The 16309-nt window shown below is 35.1% G+C and overlaps 1 protein-coding gene across 1 annotated transcript in view; it reads left to right on the top strand.

Annotated features, from left to right (window-relative positions):
* Positions 1-13625, top strand: part of LOC108740316 (lumican-like) — a 30462-nt gene extending 16837 nt beyond the window's left edge. The window contains exons 5-8 of the mRNA XM_018474598.1: positions 428-529; positions 584-745; positions 4478-4528; positions 13176-13625. Coding sequence (XP_018330100.1) covers positions 428-529; positions 584-745; positions 4478-4528; positions 13176-13625 — 765 coding nt within the window. The remainder of the gene's footprint in view (positions 1-427; positions 530-583; positions 746-4477; positions 4529-13175) is intronic.
* The last annotated feature ends 2684 nt before the right edge of the window (positions 13626-16309 follow it).

The following is a 16309-nucleotide window of genomic DNA, read 5'->3' as shown; positions in this document are numbered from 1 at the left end:
TGTTCAACGTTGCTATAAAATTGGTTCTTCTGAAAACTACAACTTTTGATAGTCATCTCTAACGACTACAGTGTTATTTGAAGAAAAATTTGAAAAGTGAATTAATTAGGGTGCGAAAGCAGCGCGATAATATGTTAAATTCGTAAATTTTTGAAAACGGAAGCATTGTTTAGCTGATTTAATATTTTTCTATATATAAGTTACTAAAAGTTCTTTTCAATTTTTTTACAGTATAGACGTATTTTTGAAATTACCTATGTTTTATTAAGATTTAAATACTCATTCGGTTTGACAACAAATTGTTCAGTAGAAAATGCTATGATATGCTTTATAGGTGGCTCCTTTGTTTCCTGTTAATTTCAAAACATTCAGTTTTTTGATGATTCATAAACACGACCCGTGTTGGTATAAATACTCAGTTTTTCAGCATCTACAGGAACAATTTGGATTTGAAAATGACCGCAGAACAAGTGCAACAACTGCAATTAGAAAAATAAGGCCCTGTACTGATCAAATCGAGCGTCATAATGTTAGTTATGATTTACTTTGTTATTTTCAAAGAAGTAATTTCTACTTTCTTTAGATAAAGTCAAAAACCATGGATCAAGAATGTAATGTGGATGGTATGTTTGATGAAGAAAAGTGGCGAAAACAGGATCAACTTTTCTTTAATATGGCTAAAGATGTTACACTGTATCTGAATAAAATTAGAAGACCCACGTTTCCGATTCTCAAAGCTATTGAGGTAATTTCAATCGTTAAAGATTGTGGAATAAAAAAATGAAGCCTGTATTTTATAGAAATATAAAAAAGAGAACAATCTTTTAAATACATACAATGGAGAGGGATACTTTGTCTAGTGAAATCACAACTAAATCTACTAATGAAGCAATTATTGTATAGATCACCTAGTAATTTTAAGTAAGTTTAGTTTTAGTTCTTCTATATTTCTACATACTAGAAATTATTAATTTTAATTACCAAAACAACTACAAACATGAAGTTGCTGCAATCGGATGTTTGGTTTTCTTCCGATCTCAATGTTTTCATTATTAAAACAATAATTATTACTTTGGAGTTTTCATTCATTTTTCTTTAAAAACCCGATTTTTTTACGCATACCCTTAGATTTTACATAAGATAACTATTACGAAAGAAATTTTTCTGTCTTTTGATTATCAGAGAAATTTATTTCCAAAAACCAGCAAAAAGCAAGATACCACATAAAGTGTACCCATCTAAAAGTTCGGAAACAATATTAGCACAGTGTAAATAGCATATCAATTTTTTAAATTCTTTTACTGGCTGTAACACGACATTCACTTTTTTCCAACGGGGAAAAAATCTCTCTAAAAAATTTCGAGAAACGGAAAAAGACGCCAATGATATTTTTAACGGTAATGTTTCATGTTTCGTTGCTTTATAAGTTTATATAAAAAAAAGGATCTAAATACATTGAGGTACAACTCATTCATAAAAGCAAACTCTAAAAACAGCTAGTTAAATTACGATTTTCGGCTTTGCAGATGTCACTTTTATAATTAACTCTTCTTCTGTAAATTTGTTATTTTTAGCTAAAAATAAAGTTAATATACAAATACCATTTATATTACATAAAATTGAAACTATTACTATAGTACAATTTTTCTTATTCATACTTTTCTCATTTTTCAATTAATTGTTGTAATTGTGATAGGCAAATATTAATGGGTAAACCTTTTTATTTAAGCTATTATCAAAGGTTTTTACTAAGGTATCTAAAAGAATGTGGCCGCTACTGTTCGTAGGTAATTAAAATAATATTAGTTGATTTTTAGGCAAAAATTTCATCCAATTGTTTCTTAAATAAAATATAATCCACTTCACAGCAACGTTTGTAATGAACCTGAAAATTTATCGTTACTACTCTGCATTTGGCTGCAACCTCTTCGCAGTCAGGCATTACTTTGTTATCTTATACGTTCATGACATATATTTATAATTTATATATCTAATTAAAGCTATTTTTTTTTCTGTATATGATGGAATACCTCTGCGTATGATATTGGCATAAAAATGGAGAATTGCATTACGTAGCATTCAATGCTATTTCGGAAATTGTAGATGCGGAGATTATTTAGAAAAATGTACCTCACTGATTGACTTTCTTAGTATAAAGCCTTGATGTTGGAATTTAGTGAAGGTCAAGTACGCACTGAACATTTATAAGAATACCGTGGCAATGATCCTGAAACGTTTCTTTCTAAGACGAATTGTCGAAGACATTTTGAAACGTGAATTGGAAGAAAACAGTAAAAGTTTGGAAAACAAATTGGAAGAAAATATTAAAAGTTTGAAACGCGAATGGGAAGAAAAACTTAATAAGAATATTCAAGAAACAGAAGAGAAGATAAAATTGCTGGAAGAATTAATTTTTAATGGAAAGACAAAACCGATCAAAGGGGATGTTGGCGCATCTGGTGCACTCAACGAAGCCAGTCAAATCAGCCGAGGAAGCGGTATACAGTCAAGAACACGAGTAAAACCACCAACGTTTGACGGAAAGTCCTCATGGGCCACATACCACAAGCAATTCGAGACAGCTGCTAAGGCGAATATCTGGGCGCCTGAAGAAAAAGCCACTGCGTTGACCGTTGCGCTCCGTGGAGATGCATGTGACATTCTGAACACCCTTTCTCCGGAAGAATTGGCGGATTATGAACAGTAAAACGGTTGGAGTTGCGCTACGGCGAGGCTCATTTAAGAGCGGTGTATCACATCCAACTGAAAACCCGTCAGCAGAAAGTAACGGAATCCCTACAAGAATTAGTGGCCGATATTGCGAGAATGCCCCGACTGGCATATCCTAATACTCTAGAAGAATTAATGGAAAGGTTGGCAGTGCGCCTTGGCCGACTTAAGACGCTAGCTGATGCATTGGCTCGTGCATTGGAGTACGAAACTGTTAAACGGGCCTATAGCAGACAGGGAAGGGTTCGGATATTGTGTGAAGAAACGGATTCGTCAGAATCTTTAGAAGAAACCGCCTGCCGAATCATCTTCAAGTTCGATAAAGAAACTCGAAAGCTAAGATGTTGCAATTGCGGCGAACTAGGTCATACGAGGAGGCAGTGTAGGAAAAGTACTCCTTCCCCAAGTACTCGAATTTATCGCATTTACGAAGACCTTGAAGCACCAGAATGACAGTCTACTCCTAGGTAGAAAAATAAATGGACGAAGATGCGTGTTTCTTTTGGACACTGGGGCCATTAGGCGCATAGTAAAACCCAGCGTAGTAGACGGTTCTAACCAGATTGTGTCAGCCAAGTGGGTTCTGCGTACGGCTACCGGAGAAAAAGCGGTTGTTTATGGCTAAGTTAACGTGTCACTTGAAATCGGTAAGACTGTCTTTGACCATCGAGTGCTTGTAGCAGAAATTGAAGATGACTCCACTGACATTTTGGGTTCGAATCCTTCGAAGGTCCTTTCGGCTACAGACTCAGACCACAGATTCTTCCATGCAGAGGTCAAGGTCCTCGTTGTAACATTCAGCCACACCTGATCAATAATTCTGAGGCATATCACGATGTTAAAGTAGTCCTTCCATTACTCTTGAAGGGTGAGATTTGTGTTCTCTGTCACCTTAAAGTAGCGCCGGGACAGGTACTTAGTGTACAGCTTTTTAAAATTAGAAATAACTTGTTGATTCATGAACTGCATGATAGGAGTGGTGTTAGGTGGTAGATAGAGAACTTTTTTTCGAGGATGTCATCTTCTAGGTTCGGTGGGCGAGCAAGAGTATAATAGATGATGAGAATGCATGGGTAGGTTGTTTTCTTGTAGATATTTCTTTACAGACGGGTCAAAAATCAGGTTCACTCACTGCACAGAGAACTGCCAAGTGACCTATGCCTTCGGGTTTGCCCTCCACATCAATTGCGGTATACAAGCAGAGTCGCCACTCGCATTGGTGCACAGTGCGAAAGTTAATATATCCTAACATGCTGCCTCACCATGCCTCACAACGGAGTGAATGCCGGTCTTTTTCCTAAAGTTTAAACGAGTCTTTTGAAGTCCGCGGGGTCTGATTCAGCAAATCGCTGATGATGCTCTGTGTTAAGGCATCGCCTTTAAGCTGCTTCTCCGTCACCCAAACCATCAGCAGCTTCTCCATCTTTTCATGGAGAGAGCTCCGGAGCTTAGAAATTATTGTAAAGTCCTTTTATCGGCTCTTTCTGTTTAAGCACAATGCAAATCGTTGAAGTACTACGTCGGTTCTGCTTCGCCAAGTCAGCTATTCGCACACCTTGCTCATTTTTTTCTATGATTTCACTCTTTAATTCAATAGAGATGATTTTCTTCTGAACTCTGACTTTTCCACTCACTTTCTTCGGACCAATGATTATAAAAAGAAATGTGATAAAGTATGTAAATGCATAAAAGCCGCAAAGCTGTAGAAAAACTTAGCAAATATGCTTCGACAGCGAGGTAAACAAACACACTGGGGGGTACGTGGGATAATGCGAAAGACGCACGAGGCGCAGGCGCAGTAAACTGGTGAGCCGTGTGCAGCGTCACAACTGGGCGAATTGGTCGCTCATACTTTTTTTTGTTCCAGATATTTGACATGTTGTGCCACCTTGTACTGAGGTACCTTCTACATAATATAATCAATGTAGTTTTGTTTTGTAAGAAAGTACCTCTTTAATTTGTTTTTATTTCTTAATATATTACACTTTTAATTATTTTTTTTTGGTAGTCTGAAGAAATTTTTATCACAATTTTCCTCAGGTGTGGAGNATATTTAAAAATTTAACTTGTTGCTTTCGGGGAAATTGTTGCACTGATTTCATAATACTATTTACTTAATAACGACACCTCTGCTTTCTCCAACAACAACAATTTTAACAATACAAATATAACAGGTAAAAAATAACCTGGTAGAAAATTGAAAACTTCACTTTTAATTATTTTTTTTTGGTAGTCTGAAGAAATTTTTATCACAATTTTCCTCAGGTGTGGAGTTTCCTGGTGTATTACCAATTTATGAAACAAAGATGCAACTGACAAGGTGACATGTATAGATATTTTTTGCGTATTCTTTTTCTTTCCCTTCTTTTTCCTTCTCCTTGACAGTATGCTTTATTTAAACAGCTTAGTTGCCACAAACTGAAATATGAGTTCTACCAACAACGACAATCAGCTTATGGTCGAGCCATTCATTTCACGTCAACGAGGTAGTAGGTACATCATTTGATAGTTTGGTTTCGGCACCCAATAGTAACGACTGTATCGAACAGTTGATCGCCATCATAAGGATATTATTAGAAATCCGGGAGAGTCCTAGTTTACCATCTGGAAAGGGCGATGTTATACTGGATTTCGATCCCGATAGTAAAAATCAGACTGTTTTATACTGGTATCAAAAGGCTGATGACCTACGGTACGGGAAGTGTATAAGTTGGAACGAGGAGATGACTATTTATTTCCAACTTTCAAGCTGAAGGGTTTGACTGATGTATCGTATAAATGTTTATCTAGCTTAAAGTTCAGACCGCTTTTCCTTCTCCTCAGGTTATAATGCTAACCTCTGGTAGAAGATGAATCGTAGAAAAAGATCCGACGAAATCCATACCAAGTATTATTATGAAAAACTTGCCCTTCTTAACACATGTTGGATTTTTCATGCTGATTCAGTATCCTGTGACATCGGAGGAATTAGTGACGTAGTAGTTCAAACCAGAGCCTCTAGGGGGAAACATTTGATTTGCTGTTTGGTTACTTGACTACACTAAATAATCTGGCTCACAGACCGATCATTTAGCCTTAAAGAAGGATCAAAACCGTGGAAGGGAAAGTATCAATACTCTTCACCCGGCAAAGATGTTTGTTATAAGTGCAAAGAACTTAGCCATTTTGCACACGAGTGTCCAGTTAAGTCAAAAGCAAGAAAAAGTGCGAAATACGATTACTGCAAACGTAATGGGAATACTGTGAATATGTTTTTTCAAACAAAAACGCGCTATGCAAATAAGAATAGTAATAGAAAAGTTAAATCAGATGTTGATCATGTTCTCGTCAATGCCACTTTGGCCTTAGCTTACATAGATTTGGGTAGATCTTGATCAACCGTTCGACTGTGAATGTGGAATTATTAAAACGAGAGCACAGATCAACGCAAAAAACTTTGCTACAGGGCTATGGTAATACTTACACGCTCACTTCAGGAACTGTTTATTTTAAAATCATAGTGAATAAAGCAGAAGAAGAAGAAGCACATGCAGTGGGCATACTCCTCTGATATACGGGTTCGTCGTCAGTAGTTCTAATAATATGCATAACATTAGTAACGGCGGTCAGTTTAGATTGGTCTTTATGGAAGATTGACTTATATTCTGTACATAGTTTAATAATTTTGTCTTTCTTCTCGTGATTCATGTGAGAGGTACGTATTTCTCTAATGATGTTGCAATAGGAGGGATTTATTCTAGGCGGTCGGTCTGTATAAAGGTAACTTTCTAAAGTATCGACATTTATTGGTTTAGTTAGGTTAATATTATTTACACAATACACGTCAGCGTATCCGTGACTCACGGGGTAGATGCCAGGTATGATGTCGCCATGGTCTGTAATAACGCAATTACTTTTATGCAAATTTACCGGGATTTTCTGGAATGTTGATTCTGGTAAAATTTTATCTCGTGTCTCGTGAAATTTTATTATCGAGTGTCTAGTCTTTAATGTACTTTCCTCGTAGTTAAGAATAGCATTCATATTTACTAAGTCTATATGGCTAATAAGGGCGTCAAAAGTATTATGAAATTGACAAACAAGGAATTCAATTTTAGTCGGTTTATTGAATATGAGCGAAATATTTAACTTATAAATACCTTTAGTTTTGCCATGGGCGGTTTTTATTTCAAATGGTTCTTCATAAACATAATTGGAGAAGTATGTTTCAATTAATTTTGGATTTATTATTGACTTCGAGGCGCCTGAATCGATTAAAATGTTGCATTTGAATTCATGGGATTGTATGTATGATAAACGGGGCGTTTTGACAAGTAAATTGTTTAAATTTTCTAGGTCTATGTGGTCTGTCTGTTCGAGGCTTGTTGTGTAAAATTTTCGTCAATTTGGTCGTCGCAGTTTTCTTCGAGGTTTTCTCCTGACTTTTCTACTTCGGAAAAATCGTCTAGATATTGTACGGGCAAATAAGTGTTACCTTCTTCATCGTAAACGTACGGCTCGCTTTCAGAATTTCACCGAGCGGCATGGCCTAGAGGCCTAGACGCCGGTTCAAGTTTTTCTGTGGTTTCCTTGGATCACTTAGGCAAATGCTGAGGCAGTAATATTCCACAGATAATCTTTCACTCTCTTCTGTCTTCATTTCGTCCGTCTCATCTTTCTCACCCGAACCATCACCCACCCATTCCCACGATTCCTGAAAGCAGGCTGAAGAGGGCCTTCCGGCGTAGTCCGGAGGGACTGCCCGCCCACCAGCATTACTGGTTGGTGGGAATGAAACACCCAAAACACACAAAAGTTTTAAAGTTTTTTTTTTCAGCATTAGTCAATTCTTCTACAATGAATTTAGGAAGTTGGTTTGGGTTGCTTTGGAAATAATTGACAAAAGGTCGACGTTGTTGCTGCGTGACAGTACGCATACTAACGTCTTCACTATTTGCGACATTGATTGGTCGGCGATTAAAGTTTAGATTATTAACATTTCTATTAGGCCAGTTAGAATCTGAAGGTTTTTGGAAGGCGGGATGTGGTTTTTGAGGAATAAATGGTTTTGGTGGTCCATTATTAATAGTAGAGAAGAGTTGTTGAGGTCTCCTTTGTACAGGCTGAAAAGCAATCGGAGGGTTTCTAAGGTTCTGTGGTCTGAATGATTGTGTTTGATGATTATTCGCGGATGCTTTAATTGGATTTCTATTAATGCTATTAGAAGTGTTTTGTTTACCATTTACTTGTATTTTCTGTATTTATTGGTATAATACCGAATTTTGATTTAAACTATTGGGTTGTTCGGAAAGTCATTTCGTTTTTTAAGATAAGTCTACTGTCATCAGCTGGACAAACTGAATGATGCACTTCAACAGAAAAGGTCAGAACTAATCAACAGGAAAGGTGTAGTGTTTCACCAAGACAACGCGAGACCTCACACAAGTTTGGTCACTCGCCAAAAGCTTTTACAGCTTGAATGGGATACAATGCTACACCCACCATATTCTCCAGACCTGGCAACCATCGGATTATTATTTGTTCCGGTCACTCCAAAATTTTTTAGACGGTAAAACCTTCACCTCAAATGAGGAGGTCAAAAACCTCCTCGATCAGTTTTTTGCCAGCAAAGACCAAAAATTTTATGAGCGTGGAATTATGCTACTACCAGAAAGATGGCAATAGGTGTTGGACCAGAACGGTCAATATATAATTTAATAAAGTATTTGTTTATTATACGAAAACTGTCTTTCATTTCCACAACAAAAAACGAAATGACTTTCCGAACAACCCTATATTTAAACTAATTGGGGTTTTATATAGAAGATGTAACAGCCTATTAATTGATTATATAATAACTTCTCGTCCTCGGCAGGACCAAAACGTTCTTTTAATAAAACGAGTAGTGAGGCCTACTCTGTTGGTCTCTTTACTAAAAACAAAAGAAATGCATCTACCTTTAATTTATTTATTCTATTGATTCGGAGATGAAAGCAGAAGTGAATTGTTTGATCTAACTTCATCAATAGACGTTAGTATCATAAAAATCGATAATTTTTCAACAACATTGCAGAACGTTTCAAACATTAATCCTAAGTTCATAAGTATAAGTGTATTATTTTAATTGCAGTCTTAAGTCTTAGATTAGAATTGGCTGCCCTGTCGTGGATCAAGGATGCTAACTAGGTTTGGGCCGAAGTAACAAACAAAATTTGCCATGCTTGATCGAATATTGGTTGCCAATTTAGGGTTAGTGTTGTTTACTAAGCCTTGGTTCAGCATTGTCTAATCAGTCGTAGACCAAGCCTGGCAATTAGGTTTGGGCCGAAGTTACTTATTAAGCGTTTACCATGCTCGGTCCAATATTAATTCTCACCCTTGGATTAGTATTGTGCACCAAGTCTTGGTTAACACTGGCTATTCAATCGTGGACCAAGTTTGACAATCACGTGTTACATACCATGCGTTTGTCATGCTTGGTCCAATATTGGTTGCCAATCTTGGGTTAGTATTGTTAACCACGTTTTGGTTCAGTGCTGTCTGTCTAGTCGTGGGCAAAAGCTTGGCAAGCAGGCTTGGGCCGAAGCAACATACCAAACGTTTACCATGCTCGGTTCAATATTAGATGCCAATTTTGGGTTAGGATGTTCAACTTTGGTTCAGCATTGGCTGTCCAGGCTTGAGCCGAAGTTACATACCAAGGGTTTACCAGGCTCGGTCTAATATTGGTTGCCAATCTCGCTTCAGAATTGAAAAATCTTGGAGTAAGCTTGGCCCTGTTGTGAGTGCATCTTGTGCTTGTTGAATTAATTCTTTTTCATAATTAGTTGACGAACTACCCATCAGTATTACATACTAACTGACATACTAAGAAGGACTAAAAACTAAAACTAAAAAAAATTATATTTTATATATATAGATATATGAAGATTGGAAAAACTTTGGCGGTTGTTGTAGAACAAGCAGAATAGCTCAAAACCCCAACGCCAAAACACGACACTGTAGTTGTCCGAAGCACTTTTCGGTAACAAAGTTACCTTCTTCAGGGACTGAAGTAAACTAAACCTAAATGAGAACTAATCCTAATTTATACTGATAGTTGTTAAGGTTCAGTGAACATGACCCGAAGCCAACAAGGTAGATGTTCAATGGACCTTAACATCATCATCATAAACGTAATTAAACTAAACTAAATAGCGGAGATCCAGGGATGGGACCGTTGTCATTGTTAAGAACAATTTGTTTATTTTTATAAATGTATAAACTTTCAAAACTGTTTAGTAAACGATTATTCCTAACTTCTTTAACTAACTTAAGGTTATTAATATTAATATTATGTCCATCAGTAAGAATATGTTGGGCAACACTAGATTTTTCTTCTCTACCAAACCTAGCATGAGCTAGATGTTCTTTAAATCTGGTTTTGATTGAACGTCTAGTTTGTCCAATATATTTTTTACTACAGTCATTACAACTAATTTCATATATCCCCGACTTTTCTAAGAATGGAATTTTATCCTTAGGGTTACCAAGGAGAGTTTGAATGGAGTTGCCATTTGAACTGTAAGCAATCCGTAAACCAAGTTTTCGAAAAATACCCTCGAGTCCGCGAGTAAATCTTGGCTCGTATGGCATAGTAATAAACTTGGTTTTATTAGCATCTGTTTGAAAAGTCGTAGATCTTGAAATAAAATTCCTAAATTTTATCTTATTAATTAATTTATCAATAATGTTACAATTGTAACCATTGTCTTTTGCAATTTTCTTAATTGTACAGAGTTCCTTATTGTATCTATTTTTACTAAGAGGGAAGCTAAGTAATCTGTGTACAAGGAAGTTAAAACTAGCCATTTTATGTTGAACACAATGATTAGAGTCGTTGGGTATATATCTAGAGGTATTAGTGGGTTTTCTGTAGATGTCGAATTCTAAAGAATTCCCATTTCTTATAACCAACGTATCTAAAAATGGTAATTTGCCATCTTTTTCCATTTCTACAGTAAATTTAACCGAAGGGGAACGTGAATTTAAAACATCAAGAAAGTCTTGAAGACTTCTGGAACTTAAATCGAATATAGCGAAAATGTCGTCCACGTATCTAAGCCATATTCGAGGAAAAAACTCAAGGTGGCTAAGGTCACTTTCAAAACGACTCATATCACTTGTATCATGTCCAACAGTTCCCCGTTTGTACTGTTTGCCCAAGATACATAAACCAGGTAAGTCGATGCGACCAATTGTCTCTGCAATTGGTGCACCAACTTATAAATTAGCCAAGTGGTTGACAAATGAATTCAACAACCTCCCTATTAAACCACCTAGTTTTTCAGTTAAAAATTCTATTGAATTCATAAACAAAGTCAAAGACATAAAACTAAAAGACAGTGAGGTTATGGTTTCATTTGATGTATGCTCCCTTTTTCCAAGTGTACCTGTTCCGCTTACTTTGACGTATTTAGAGGATTTACTTAAAGAAAATGGTTTCTCCGCCGACATTGTAGCTGAGTACATAACTCTGGCTTCAATGTGCATGCGGCAAAATTATTTTCAGATAAATGGTTGCTTCTACGAACAGAAAGCAGGAACAGCTATGGGGAATTCTTTATCTCCCTTTATAGCCGACCTTTTTATGAGATATTTAGAATAGTAATCGTCGAATTATATGCAGTCAATATGTAAAAATAACAATAAATTGCAGTTACAGTACAACTACTACTACTTTAACTAATTTTGAACGCTAGAAGTGCAATATGAAACATAAATGACAAAAAAGGTATGTAAAATTTACAAATATAATAATTTAAATTATTACATTTGCATGTTAAGCAGAGGTCAAATGAGAAACACGTGATACTCTGTATTGGATGAAGTCCATTAATTTTGAATAACCACTTTCATCAATTTTTTCTTCAATGTGAATAATATCAAACACTTTGAAAATGTAAAATATGTATTGTACAAAGAAGAACATGAATATTTAAAAATTTAACTTGTTGCTTTCGGGGAAATTGTTGCACTGATTTCATAATACTATTTACTTAATAACGACACCTCTGCTTTCTCCAACAACAACAATTTTAACAATACAAATATAACAGGTAAAAAATAACCTGGTAGAAAATTGAAAACTTCAAACTAGCTTTATTTTAGCTTAGCTTGTAAGATTCGATTCGTAAGCGTAGTTCTAGGTTCTTCTTAGAATGAAAAACATTACAAGGCTTTGAAGTATACGTAACCTTAAAATATATCTCCCTCTTAGCTTGTTTCCCACGCGAATTTTGAGACTTGTTTTTAATATGAGATTATAGGTTAAAGCAACGTTACATTATATTATTACTTATTCCGGCGAAAACAATATTGGATAATAATCATAAAAGGAAATTAGCTTTAACACGTCTCAGGGTACAAAAATGTCGAATAATGAAAAAATAAAAAATTCAGTAGCATCGACAAGAAAATAGTCACCCAGCGGAACATGGGAATGATTCTTATTCAAGTTCATCAAAAGTAAATGTATGTGGGAGTGATAATTTAAGAGTTAAATCTAAAGTAATGATTAAACAGAGCCGACGCGAACCTGAAGGCTTCTGTCTGAGAGAAATAACCCTTGTTACACAAAGATTTTATAAACTAATCCACTAAAATTAAAATAACATATTGCATTCTAGGCATCAGCCTAATTTTTTAATTACAATTGTAATTATAATTAAAGAGGTCATTCCAAACAAACAAAATTACTTAGCTATTAAGAATGTAAGAATAGCCCACTATAATTCTTTTCCTAGTTTTTAAATTTTATTCCTTCTAAAACATAAATGAACCTCAGTAACTTTATATAAAGGCACATTTATTTTTCTTTTAGGTGGTCGCCATGAAAAAGTTCTACTCGTTATGGATATTATCCTTAATCATTCACATAATCAATTTATGGTAATCAAGAGTGTGATTATTATTCTGGAAGGCAGAATTACTGTTGTGATAAATACGGAGACTATTACTCTAGTTAATCCTTTACTTGCCACAGCATTAGAAACTTTCCGAGAGAATTATTCGTAGAGTATTCGTCCTCATATATGCATCAATCAACCAAGCTCCTTTTCTTAAACAGCAGCCTAAACAAAATCCCATCCCTAGCATTTCATACCTTTTCGAATTTAAAAGTGCTCTACCTGAATGACACTGGGACTAACACTATGGAAATGGGCGCATTTATAGGATTAACGAAACTCCGAGAATTATATTTAGATCACAACAATATTACAGAAATAGCTATTGGAACATTGAACCATCTCCTGAGACTTGAAACATTAGTACTGACCAATAATAACTTAGACAATATTAACAAAGATGTTTTTAAAGACCTTGTGAACTTGAAACGATTACATCTAAACAAAAATAAACTGCAAATATTAGAGAAAGGATTATTTTCGTCGCTCGTTAACACTACTGAGATCGATTTTTCTCAGAATAATTTAAGACAGCTAAATCCCAGTGTATTTCACTCCCATGCAGAACTCAGACTACTGAACTTAAGTGGTAATCAAATACAGTCTTTCCCTCCATCTCTGTTCAAAGGTTTAGCAAAATTGAATATACTCGATTTATCTAAAAACTTATTAACCAGTATTCCATACGGGATACTGTCAGGACTGACCGGTATAGAATTTCTCAGTCTTTCACATAATTGTCTAACTGCTATAGATTCCAAATCCTTATACTCCATGCAAAGTTTAACGGAACTTAACCTATCAGAAAATGACTTCACCTACCTAGACGCAGAAGAATTGATATCAATATTTACAAAATTAAAACGTATACATCTGTCTGGGAATAAGTGGACATGTGATATATTATTTGCGATTCTAAAGGCATTCAGAATGACCGGTGCTGTGGTAGAATCTGGATTACCAGATTAGGTTAGGTAGTTATTAAACTACCAGACGGATAATTTGCATGGGATCCACTGCACCTCATCACCTTTACATTCAAATGAATCTTCCATTACCATTTCGAGGAACAAAGTCTCGACAAACCTCTCCTCGACAATCGATAGCTCTCAAACTCAACTATACTTTCAGCACCTTTTAAACATTTTAATGGAAATATCAGAGAAAATTTCAAAAAACAATAACCTTATTGGAAAAGTTGTGGAAATTGTGCAAATAAGTAAAATGCCGAAAATAGTGAGTGCCGATAACCTTACGCACCTCAACATTTCTGTTTTATCTAATCAATCTAATCAATACGAATCCGATACCGTTGGACATATAAATAAGTTACTCTCAAACCTCTATAATGTATTAAATACAACGTATAGTGCTGACATGATAATAGAAGTAAAGCAGTTGCTAGAAAAAGTCTTAAACAACTCTGAGCGGATGGTTCATTTACAAGAATCTACTCACCAACAAGAATCCCTGTTGAATATTGAAAATATACCACATACATCTTATGTCGACCCCGCCAAGACGTCGACATTTATGGACAATGCCAACACTTTCATGAGAAATATATCCGACAATATCGCAATACTGCATACGAAAGTTAAGCAACTAACTGCATTTCATGCTACCAATCGACCAAAATCGGAACTCCTGTCAACAGGGCAAACAACTGTTTCACTTATCAAGGAAAGTACACCTACTTTAGTTATATGCTTATCAGTATTAGTTCTGGTTTTATTTATAATATTGGGGGTTATTTGTTTTCGCAACCTAAAGGACAAAAACCACCTCCTTGACAGCCTTCGGAGCTTTAGATCCAAATCGAAACACAAGAAAAGCGAAATTGACTTGATGAACAGTGAAGGTGTATTAAATACTCAAATTTAACGAAATAAGAAAGATCCTCTTATTAAAATAAAATAAGTTATTGTATAATAATTCAGTAAATGCTATTGAAGACAATTTTGCTTTGGGTAGCGCCCAGCGTTGGTTGTAGTATATTACAAGTTTTTCCGATTTTATTTAGGGTTAGGTCAAAATACTGTGCACTTTTTCTAATTTACCCTTAATAATAATAATAATAAATAGAATTCTGTAGCATTCATTTTAGACATTTAATGTAAAAATGCTTGCTTTTACATATGCAATAAACCAGGTAACACTGGTGAGTTACATCTATTCAACTAATTAAAATCATTGTTGGTATCCAATAATCGTTTGAAGTGGTCAACAATAAATCGCTGACAAAACGTTGCGAGTAAGAATTGCGGTGTTCATTTCAAATATTGTCACGCAGTGAAGTTTTANTTATTCAAATATGCTCCTTGAAATTATTAATTCTTATACATAAAATATATTTATTTGTGAGTTACATCAACAATATTGTAAACCCCTCAGTTTAACGTTTTTTTCCAGAGATGTTACTATTGTATAGATTGAGCATAAGTAGTACAAGTAGATGAAGCCAACAAGGTTGCTAAAGGCACTACGTAAAGTGGTAAAAATTTACTTATAATTCCATCTCAAAAACGTTGGGAGACGGGAAGGTGAGTGATGTGTTAACATTTATAGAACTAAAGGAAATACTCAATAAGGGCTGACAGTTAGGTGATCTGTCACCGCAAGGTTTCAATTTTTGCAAGGGGCTGTACATAAATTACCTAATGCAAACACAGTATTCTATAGGTACCTAACAGTTTGACCCCCCTCCTACGTAACAGAATTATAACGCACGATATAACTCGTTCCTTCCCTTACCACACCGTTACATAACATGTGTATTGTAAAGCTTTTTTTAATTTCTTTTTCTATTCTATTCTAAAATCATTACGCAAGTTAAATATTGAGTCCATCCCACCCTATTCGATTCCAGATTAGAGAATTGTTTATATTAGCAGAACAGATAAATTTTGGAAGTATCGAAGCAATTAAATGATAGATTCACCGGTATAATAACGGATTTTACGATTCTCTTAATCTGTGGTAATCCTGCAGTAGACAATGTGGTTAAATTTTAAATAGAAAGTAACCTTTGATAATGGTGTCTCGAAAAATGCACACAATAAGAAAGGCCTACAGTCTTTTTAGCAAAAGGTAAATTACGTCCTAATAGAGAATACTGTCGAAATATGGGTACAAGTCATTTCCAATTTCTCTCACACTTTTTCTAGACTTCGGACTGGCGACATAATAAATTTTGACGTATTTAAAATCGGTTTGGTCTTTTACATTTGTTATTATTAGATATTTTGTAATAGTTATTCTTTTTGTTTTTCTTTTTTCATAATTTACACTTTTTTGACGGGTTTCTTTATCTTGTCATTCCACAAAAAATTATTCTAATTTCTGAATTATAGCAATGACTTTTAGAAAAGCCATAATGTCGTTGGCTTCGGTACTTCATTTGATTTCGTTGATTTTTATCGTCTGTTTTAATGCACATCTTTATTCTTCCGTTCCCTTCCAAATTTAATTCCATTTACAAGAGCACATTATTATTAGAACTCTCCGCTACTTCCTTCAGACAAATTATTATTGTACATCGTCCTGAAATCTTAGATTCGGTTGTCCTATACTAGTGTTAATTTTATTATGCTAACCTTCAATGGTATTATTTGTGTGCTGGCATCGCTTATAACAGCTCCATAAACTTATTA

Source organism: Agrilus planipennis, unplaced genomic scaffold (assembly GCF_000699045.2).
Source record: "Agrilus planipennis isolate EAB-ADULT unplaced genomic scaffold, Apla_2.0 scaffold58, whole genome shotgun sequence".
NCBI classification, from domain to species: domain Eukaryota; kingdom Metazoa; phylum Arthropoda; class Insecta; order Coleoptera; family Buprestidae; genus Agrilus; species Agrilus planipennis.
The sequence above is the reverse complement of the archived record's forward strand: the minus strand, read 5'-3'. Positions and strand labels throughout refer to the sequence as shown.